This window comes from Micromys minutus (genome assembly GCF_963924665.1).
Source record: "Micromys minutus genome assembly, chromosome: 1".
In the NCBI taxonomy this organism is placed as follows: Eukaryota; Metazoa; Chordata; class Mammalia; order Rodentia; family Muridae; genus Micromys; species Micromys minutus.
This window is the reverse complement of record NC_137969.1, coordinates 181472619-181483418: the sequence shown is the minus strand read 5'-3', so window position 1 is coordinate 181483418 and position 10800 is coordinate 181472619. Positions and strand designations below refer to the sequence as shown.

The following is a 10800-nucleotide window of genomic DNA, read 5'->3' as shown; positions in this document are numbered from 1 at the left end:
GTTCTTAGCTTTCTGGATAGCCTTCCCCTTGTTGCCATATCCTCTCTTCTAGTCTCTCTCTCAAATCTATAAAATATATCAGGCTTCATCTCCATGTCCAGCATCACCTCCCTGATTCTCAAAATGCACTCCTCTGCCTCTGTTCTCTGGTGGCTAACAGCTACCTTCCCTCCTCCTTTATCATCTCTGCTCTCTCTTCACCCTCACCCCCATTGCTGTCAGTGAACTTGCACCTGGACGAATTCAACTTCCCAGCGACTCTCCAACTGTTTTTCTCCACAGTGGCTTTCCCAAGAGAGCAGGAATATCATCTTCCAAATTAAGCCTTTTAAAAGCTTTCTGTTCGTTGCCTACAGAATGAGACCCAACTTCTTCATTAATGCTTTATGATTTTTCTTAGACTTTCTGAATATCCATTCCATTTATCCTATTAGGTCTACCAGATACCAACAATAAAGCTCAGCTCTCTAACCATAATCTTAGTTCCTGTCCTCCAATTTCTCATACCCTCAGCACTCCTGTGCTTCCTTCCTTCACATCTTCCTGAAGTCTCACGGAGAAAAAAAAAAAAAAAATTGGATTGTCTTCTGTAGACATGCAGTAAATGTGGGAGGGAAACGGATTATAAAACTCCTGGCCTTCAAGGCTCAACTTTGTAGGACATTTCTGAAGCTTTCCCCCTAGAACAATCTCTAGTAGCAGTCTTTATCTACAATGTAAAAATCTTTGTCAAAAATTAGATGACTCAACTCTAGGAGGAGCTAAGTTCTTTGCCTGGTAAATCTTGATGTCTGGGTACAAGGAATTTGCCCGGGCATAATGTGGCCTCACACCCCTCCTAGGCTGGAAAACAGGTACTGGGCAAACATCACCCCACCCCCAGAACCTCTGGCTGGAAGAACTGTAGGGAGTCACTACGTCCTACGTCATTACGTGCTGAGAAGAGGGTGGGGCCCTCCTGGGAACCGTGAGGGGCGTGGCCGAGCAGGTGGGGCGGGGCTGGAGCCCGGGGCGGAGCTGCGCGGGGTCCGGGCTGCGGAGGAGCGGGCTCGCGGCCGGCGGCAGCGCGTGTGTTTGTCCCTTCGACGCTCGGTGCCCGGCGCGTGTTCCGGAGAGGCTCACCCGGGAGCGACAGGGAGGGCGGACTGGTGGACGGACTCCGGAGGGGGTGGCAGTCGGGCTGAGCCTTGAGCGGCGCGGCGTCACATCGCCCGAGCAGGGAAGCCCTCGGAGCCCTGCAGCTCCTCCTGACCCTCGGGACCGGGCGCGGCTGGCGCGCGGGTTTCTCCTCCCCGGGCAGCCCCGAGTCCCCTCTGTCGCCCGCACCTGCGCGTCGCGGTCGGTCCCGCCCTCGGCGGCGGCAGCTCACCTGGGCGCAGCGCGGACAGGGCGCCGCCTCCGGGACGCGGGTGGAGCGGGCAGGGCGCGGGCACCATGAGCAGCAGCGCCAACATCACCTATGCCAGCCGCAAGCGACGCAAGCCGGTGCAGAAAACGTGAGTGACGGCGGGCACACGCTCTCTGTGGGTGAGGGGGTTCCCCACGCGGGCCACCATCCAGGAGCTGGGTCTCTCACCAAAGCATTAAAAAAAAAAAAAAAGTCGTCCCTGCTTTCGGGCGCCTGCACCTTTGCAGATTGGCGACCTTCCCTGGCCCTGATTCGTTGACAGCTCTGACCTAGCTAGTGCTGCTCTGGCTTAGTTAAGTATGCCTGGAAATCCTCTGCTCCAGATCTCTACCACGGGTGAGCTTTAGGGGACACGGAGGCTGAGTAGACAGCTCACTGAGGTGAGGCGTTGGGCAGAGCTCAACACGTGCTGTCTTGAAGGAGGGGTCCTGTGCCTTTGAAGGGATTTATTTCTGTTCTGAGCGTCTAGCTTTCTGTTTTGCTCTCTCATTTACTTCTAGGCAGCAATTTTGCAGGGCTCAGGATTGGCACAGAGTTGGTAGCAGGTTGGAGTGTGCAGTGGGCAGGTGCCCTGGAACTTGGTGGCATTCTTAGCCGGTCTTTAGTGAAGCTTTCTTCCTCCTATATATAAATTAAGAAGAGGAAAAAGAACTAAACTGACTTATAAGTTATTTCTACTGCCTACCTGTAATTCATTTCCCCTCGCTTATAAAATTTTGCCAATTCTAACAGTGATTACAGACGTTGGTCTTTGTTTCCATGGGTTATTTGTGTGAGATGGGAGACACTTATAAATATTTTTTCTTAGAAAAGAGACCCGTGCTTGAGACGGGGTTCCATTTAGGAATTGGGTGTATTGATGTATTCATTCATAATTATTTTGGAGTTTCCACAACTTACCATTTCTTACTTAAAAAATTATTTTAGAAACACTTTCAGGCAATTAATAGTGTGCATTTTGCTTGAAACCTGACAGCCATCACCAAGTGAACTAGAAAAATAACAGTGTAAGATATACGCTATTTACAACTAATAGCTTAGGAGTTGGGTTATTTTTGGATTTTAATTCCCCTTAAGAATTTAAACTGTCCTAGTTCCTCAAATCTTGACATAAAAAAATAATATAGAGAGGAGATGTCTGTGTGTAAATAATGTGATCAGAATTTGGAAATGTTATGGTAAACTTTAAAGGACACAAATGTCATTGACTCAGCACTTTTCCACCTCAGTGTTCTTTGGACCCTGGCTTTCAGTGCTTTTCTATTTTGTAAAATGGTTTCTTTCTTTCTTTCTTTTTTTTTTTTTAAACACTTTTGTTCAGTTTGACTTTGTTCCTGATGGTTAAAGTTTCAGAGGCTTTCAAGTGTTTGTTCCCTGTTTTCATTAATAGCAATACTAGCTCAGCAGGAGATGAAAAAAATCTCAGATGTTCTGTACATGACATCAACTCTGAAGCTCTGTATGAGGTTTTAACTGATTTTCAGCGTGTTACTTAAGGACATTAACTGCTTTCTACACAAAGTTCACCATCTTAGATGCTATTCATTCTGATGTTGAATGTTTTTAGTTTCTAGTTACTATAGAGAGCTTCCTTTTTAATGTTACAACACTTCCCTTTAGATTAAGATTTACCTTTTATTGTCTCACTATTTGTATTTGACAATTTCTTACAACTAAACTGTTGTCCCCACTCACTTATTTTTTTATTTTATGTGGCCCTTGACTTCTGCTTATTAGATCTATACTGAGCACCTTTAATCATCTCTCACCCTTGAAATGCCTTAAGGGTCACCAACAAACTTGCCTTGTCGAAGGAAGACTGTGGTGCTTTGGTGGCTTTGGCACTTACTTAGATTCTCTAGTGAAAGTACTTAGTCTCCCCTGCCCCCAATACAAAATAGTGAACTTTATAATGTACATAATCAAAGTTCACCCTTAACAATTAGGTCATTGAGCTCTAATATGAGTCTTTAAGTTAAACTACTTACCAATACCTCAATTTTAGGAAAAGCACAAAGATGTGTTGACCGTGCTTTCTCGTTTAATGAGCCTGATCCCTTTAAGGGATAGCTATTTTTATGAGGAACATATGCACTGTGATTCTACAGTGTTAAAAAATGTCATATTTAAATATACAGCTCCATGAACATTTGGAGTAAAGTAAGTGACATGATTTCAACCCGAAGCTCTTTCAAGTCAAGTGAAGATCTAGAGACAAGATAAGCCCCCTCTAGTGGCGGGTCTCACCATGACAGTTATCTGTAGTAGGAAGTGAATTTGAAATGTGTTCAATTTCACCCCAGTACAGCATTTTGTAGGCACTGCACTGTGAATAACTGAACTGTTTCCTTCTTCTTCAGTGAAGTGAAAGTTAGGAAATTAAGAGATCCGATGCGGCCTCGCATCCATCCCATATCCTCATATTCAAGGACCGAATTTCAAAGACCAACCCGCAAATAGAACCTTCCTCAATGTTTCTTAGCTAGTCATCCCACGCTCAGTGTCTGTTTTCGGTTAAGTCCTTGTCTTGCTCGTTCTCTTTGGAGAGGAAAATGTGTACATTTGTTTAGTTATTCCGATTCTCAAGAGGATGGCTGAAGAACCTACCCTGGAAAGATCTACTCTGGTGATTAAAACTTTAAATATGATTTTGAAGCTTTGTTAAGACAGAAGAGGTGTTACTGCTATCGTAATTTAGGATTGTTAGCAGATAATAGGTGTTCAATAAATAAAATCTGTAGGTGAGGCAGTATTCAAGCCAGCTATGGCAGGGTGTCAAGATAATAGTTTTCAAGGATCCTGTGATCTGTTGCTAGTGTACACACCAGTAACAACTTTGGCCTTATTAGTATTCTGGACGACTGAAATAATACAGAAGCCCTTCACTTTATTAAAACATGGTGAGCCTCATCTGTATAATAAAACTTACTAAAAGTTTTGTTACAGTATACATACTAAATTTTTCACAGAGCTATGGCATGATGCCCTTTTCTAGAGAGTACCTGGGATTTGCAGATACGTGATATTGTTTCATTTTCTCTCAAATAGCATTATTGAGAGAGCATCTGTGCTGAGGCTGTGAATGCGCCTCACACTAGCCTGTGGATGGGTCTAAACACAAGGGCTCACACCAAACCTAACAAAAGAAGCAACAGATCTAGACCAAATGATGCGGCCCCGTTTCTGCCTAACACTCAGATATAGTATAAAGTTAGATTATAAAATTTTTGTGAATTACATCTGCACTGTTTGTCAAAGAGACATGTCTGTATCCATGTATTTTACTTAGAAATATTACCAGTTTGGCAAGCAAGTGACAGAGCTGGAGAGCTTCTGTGTTGGGACTGTCCTTGTGTGCAATACTAGAATTTGATGCTTCTCATATTGACTTCCTTTGTCTAATATTTTTCAGCCTCTTTGTTCTTTCTCTCATTCTGGACGAAGTTCCCCTGAAATGCATCCCCATATTAAAGTCAGTAACACGCACACAGTGCCATCCTATACTCAGTGTGCTGGGCCATCTCTTAGGTGCCTTCCGTAAGGATGTCAGCTGTCCATCTCTCCTCGGATTTCAACCTTCCATTGTGTTTGACTGCGTCAGATTCTTTGTTGTTGAGTTTGTAGTGGTCTGTGATGGCATTCTCCTCCCACTCATATACATTAGTAGTTTACACTGTTTTCCGTTGCCCTAGTCTTTTCCATGTGGGCACAGTGTCTCAGGTCTGAGAGACAGGATTTCTGCCCTTGTTTTCCTTTCCGTCTTTGTTTCTGAAGGAGAATGGTAGTTGCAGATTGCGTTGTATTCTGTCCTTATGAATCCAGAATATTTTGCTTATATTTAACACCCACTTTAGAGACCTGCATCTCTAAGAACTCTTGGGCATCACTGCTAAGCCACCTACATCACTGAGCAACGTATGATACTTGTTTGACTTACTATAAAATAAGTTTGCTCCTGGTAAGAGAAACAGAATTGTAGCATTTGTCTTTGCAGGGACCAGAGCTCCCTGCACAATAAGTATTTGAGTTTTACGAAATTACCAGTTGATTATCAGTTAACATTTTTCTGCTCTAATATTGATAATTGTGTTATATTGGGTCTGTTATGGGGGCCCAAAGAGTAATACTAGAAAAGAACATACACATGCTTAAGAAATTGTGAGAGAAAACATTCGTCCAAGTCTTTTCAGGATCACCAGGAAAAAAAAATCATAATTTCTAGACATATTTAATTCTCCTAGCTTCTTTAGTATGTGCTTCTTGTATGAGCACCTGCTGTTTACACACAAATCTCTCCTTAACTAAAGACAACAGGAAAGTAAAGAATCCCTCCCAGCTAGAAAGCAGCAACAGGGCACTGGAAAGAGAATTTGGCTCAGCGGGGCTTCCAGGTGGAAGTCTCAGAAGGCTCTGTGGACGTCTTTTGTCTCATCTAGGGAAGTAAAACATCAAGCTGAACTTAGCCTGGTGATGAAATTCATCTCTGATATATCACTCTTATCATTTTAAATCATTTAAAGTTTATGATGATTAGCATTTGAAATTCTTATTCAGAGACCTTGCTCTAAAGCCGGGGAAACAAAATGAAGAACACATTGTATTAAGAGTTGGGTATGTTCTGTGTTTTCTTCATCTTGAGATTATTCCTCTACTGTGTGTGTGTGTGTGTGTGTGTGTGTGTGTGTATACATATGATTATGTACTGTACATGTATGCAAATGAATGTGGAGGCCAGAGTCAGGTATCTACTTGCTTTCCATTTTTAAAAAAGTGAAGTTTTTGGCTTTCAGAATTTGATACAGTGTATCTTAATAATATTAATTTCTTTCTCAACTCCTTCTCCCCACCTCTACCCACCTAATACCCCTTATCCCCCCTCAGTATATGCATGTATATATATACATATATATGTATGTATGTATATATATATGTATATTCAGTTTTAATATTTGTTCTTTACATCCCAACCACAGTTTCCCCTACCTCCACTCCTCCCAACATCCCTCTTCCCTAGATTCACTCTTCCATTCCCTTCCAAGAAAATAAGAAAAGGCAGGCCTCCCAAGGATATCAACCCAACATAGTATGAGAAATTGAAGTAAGACAAGGACAAACCTAATTTATATCAGGGCTGAACGACACAACCCAGTAAGAGGGAAAGGATCTCAAGTGTACACAAAAGAGCCAGAGTTAGCCCTCACTCCCATTGTCAGGAGTCCCACCAGAACAGCAAGCCACACAACTACAGAGTATATGCAAAGGTCCTAGCTCAGACCCACGTAGGGTACATACTTGTTGCTTTAGTCTCTGTGAGCCCGCGTGAATCCTTAGTTAGTTCCAAGGTCAGTGTTCTCATGGTGTCTTGGACCTCTCTGGCTTCTACAATCCTCCCAGTTTTCTTTAGCGTTCCCCTGGCCTTCCCTAAGGTTTGGCTCATCTAGCTTTGTTGGCCAAGATTCCTGGGTGTGTGTCACTCCATTGTAGAAAACTTGATTTTCTTTCTCCAAGCTGTGATCAGGTAACAATAGCTTCTCAGCTAGAGGTTGGATTTCATGTTGACCTCTTCTCCTCCCTGCTAGGGCTCTGTCTGCCTTGACCTTTCACAGGACTTGTGCATGTGGTCACCGTCTCTGTGGGTTGATATGCCCTCTGTGCTGTTCAGTCTGAAGTCATCCACTGTCTTTGGCTCTTAGGATATGCCTGTCCCTTCCTTCTCATAGATCCCTGAACCATGAGGGGAAGGCTGTGTTACAAACATCCCAATTAGGGTTGAGCACACTTCTTATTCACTGTCCTTCTGCTACATGTTTGCCAGTTGTGGGTGTGTCTGTTAATGGCTATCTACTACAAAAAAAGAAGCTTCCGTGGCAAGAGTTGAGCAATGCACTTATCTAAAGGTGTAGCAATAAGTCATTAGGAGTCATTTTATTGCTCTGTCCATTTAAGAGCATGCTAGTAATAGGTTTTCCCCAAGGAGCCTGTCTAGCACAGGCTCTTGGGCTCATTCATGGTGTCAGGTACAGCCTTCATCTCATAGAGCAAGTCTGAAATCCAATCAAAAAGAGACTATCAGTGGTTCTGCATTGAGGTCATAAAAGGATCTGTGATAACAGCATAGTTAATCTTACTTAGTCTGCGTGAGAAAACTAAGTAAAATCTTTAAGGAGAATTAAGGAAGTGGGAATTTGAGAATCTGTGCTTACCAATATGTAAATGATTAACTAGCTAAGTCACTAAACATCTTACTCTCTAAAGCCAAATGCCTGTTTACTAGTAGTTTTTCTAGGTAAAACATGCTTAAAAGGAATTTTTCACTTAAAGACTCTTTCAATATGAAAATATTTCTGTTTTAACTGGATAATGCAGTGGTTTTTGTATATTTTCACACGGATGTTTATGGATTTCTTTGTATTTTGGGCAGTGTTTGTTATTATCTGGGACTTATTTCATAATTGTGCTGTTGAGAAAAGAAGAGTTGGGTAGCAGTGCAATGGAGAAACACTTTATGTCTCGAGGGCAGAAAGGTCCTTGAGGTGAGGTTTTAATGTGAGAGACATGTTTTGCTCTGTGTTTTCTAAAGGTTTGTCTTTGTTTTGCAGAGTAAGGCCTGCACCTGCTGAAGGAATTAAGTCAAATCCTTCAAAGCGACACAGAGATCGGCTGAACACAGAGTTAGACCGCCTGGCCAGCCTGCTGCCCTTCCCACAAGATGTTATCAATAAGCTGGACAAACTCTCCGTTCTCAGGCTCAGCGTTAGCTACCTGAGGGCCAAGAGCTTCTTTGATGGTATGTCAGCACAGTTGACTTTTACAGCAACAACTCACAGCTTGCTAATGTTAAGTATGGTCCTTTGAATGCTGGTGTCAATACAAACTGTCCACGACTGCATATGTATTTATTGTCATAGAAAAGTGACAAAGCTGAATGTGTCATTAACTCTCCTGTCTCATTCACCAGACAGATAGAGCCATTTGGATGATGCGTGGTATCATTCTGTGAAAGTCATGCAATTACAGGTTATGCTCAGGTTTCATTTTTAAAAAGAAATAAAGTACTTTACGGCTGTGATTGGGCCTAGGGCTGGCTCAGTGGACAAGAGAAGATTTGGTGTGTGAACATGCAGATCAGGTTCACGCTTCCAGTGCCCACTTAGGACACTGCCTTGCATGACTTTAACTGTAGAGCTGAGGGAAACAGAGTCAGACCACGGGCCTTCTGGCTGCCAGCTTATTTGTAGGTTCAGTGGGAATAAGGCAGGAACGATAGGGAAGGACACACAAAACCTTTCTGTGACTTCTGCAGGTGTGAATGCAGGCATGTGTGCTTGCACCTTATCACCCCCTCTTACACACACACACAGACACACACACACACACCACAGACACACACACACACTTTCTCTGACACACACATATATCCTCTCCTCCCTCTTCCTCTTTGTTCCCTTCTCTATCTTTCTCTCACTTACACATACACACACTTCCTCTCCCTCTGACCCTTACACACACACTCTTTGTCACATACATGCTCTATCTGACATACATGCACACACATACACCTGCTCTTTCTTTGACATTCTCTCTCTGACACACACAAATTAACATACATGCACCCTGTCTCTTCTTCCCCACCCTTCCCCAGGAGATAGTAATATATTGTTCCTATATTTTCTGTATGTGAATTCATTTAGTCTTTCAAAGCTATACGGACTTTTACAGATTTATATTAATGTATGTTTAGCACCAAGAAAATGTATTTAGAGTGGTTTATGACCAGAAAGAACACTTAAATATGGAATCAACAGTGTTGGATTTCATTCTTCACAGTGTCATTGGCAAAGTATTTGACTTTAACTGTGTCAGGGAGCACCCTGTGCTTCAGCCACGAACTCAGCTCTGAGGGTGGCTGAGGGGCATCCAGCATTTCATCACCACAGAATTTTAAAAATGTACTTTGTATTTGAAATTAATGTCCTAACATATTTTGTCATGCAAAATAGCTCCTTAATTATTTTTTACAAGAATTCTGTGGATTTGAACTAGAGATGTCCTGCTTCAATAACAAGGGATCTTCCTTGCTAGACCATTTCCCATGTGCCTTTTTTATATATTTTGTTTTCATAAATCAAAAATTAATTATTAGGGAATGTGCTTCTTAAAGGATCATGTTCTTTCACAAATTGTAGCGAATGGATTAATACCAAAATCTCAAACTGCTCAGTAGGCATCGTGGTGAGATGCAGAAGTTCCCCCTTCAGCAAACTCAGATGATGCTAATAATGGCCATCCAAGTCACCAGGGAGCACCTCTTCATGTCTGTAACGTGTCTTAGAGGACTGCAAAGAAAGGCATTTCCCTTCAGATTTATGTTTGTATGATTTGATGTATTTGATTTGAGCAACTTTTGCTTGCATGGTTGTATATTTTCTTAGCATTCGTATTTTTAACAATAGCATTCTGTCAGTGCACACAGACATCCACAGTGATGTCACATGGTCTGGAGTGTACATCAAATCTCACAGCTGTGACCAGTTTAGTCTATAAGTGTACACTGACTCCCACAGTCATCATTCCGTGTGGTTTAGAGTGTACACCGAGTTCTACAGTCGTGACTCCATATAGTCTGAACTGTACAGAGTCTGATAATAGTGATTCCATGTGATCTATAGTGTACACCACCTCCCACAGTAGTGAGTCCACGTGGCCTGTCATAGAGAAGCCCACAGTAGTGATTCCACGTGGCCTGTCATAGAGAAGCCCACAGTAGTGATTCCATGTGGCCTGTAATGTAGAGAGGCCCACAGTAGTGATTCCACGTGGCCTGTAATGTAGAGGCCCACAGTAGTGATTCCACGTGGCCTGTAACGTAGAGATGCCCACAGTAGTGATTCCACGTGGCCTGTAATGTAGAGGCCCACAGCAGTGATTCCACGTGGCCTGTAATGTAGAGAGGCCCACAGTAGTGATTCCATGTGGCCTGTAATGTAGAGGAGGCCCACAGTAGTGATTCCACGTGGCCTGTCATAGAGAGGCCCACAGTAGTGATTCCACGTGGCCTGCAATATAGAGGTCCACAGTAGTGAGATCATGCATAGTTTCAAGAAAATACAATTTTTACCTTTCACTTTACTCTCCTCTGACATAGGAGGTGTTTCTGCCCCCAGAGAATTTCGTATACAGGGCCAGAGGCCATAGACTCAACTCCGGGAGAGGTTTATTGACTTGAATCATCATATGTTTTAATTTCTGGTGCCTTTATGATGAAGAACATGATGTGTTTGTGTGTATGAAGAATAGGCCTTATGATGTGTGAGAAAACACACACATTGTCTCCTGTTGAGAGGCAGGACGATGACACTGAAGCTGCCTAGAATAACTACTTTGCCATACAA

The 10800-nt window shown here is 42.8% G+C and overlaps 1 protein-coding gene across 1 annotated transcript in view; it reads left to right on the top strand.

Annotated features, from left to right (window-relative positions):
* The first annotated feature begins 1075 nt into the window (after window positions 1-1075).
* Window positions 1076-10800, top strand: part of AHR (aryl hydrocarbon receptor) — a 35123-nt gene continuing 25398 nt past the window's right edge. The window contains exons 1-2 of the mRNA XM_080920872.1: window positions 1076-1496; window positions 8008-8195. Coding sequence (XP_080776998.1) covers window positions 1435-1496; window positions 8008-8195 — 250 coding nt within the window. The 5' untranslated portion in view covers window positions 1076-1434. The remainder of the gene's footprint in view (window positions 1497-8007; window positions 8196-10800) is intronic.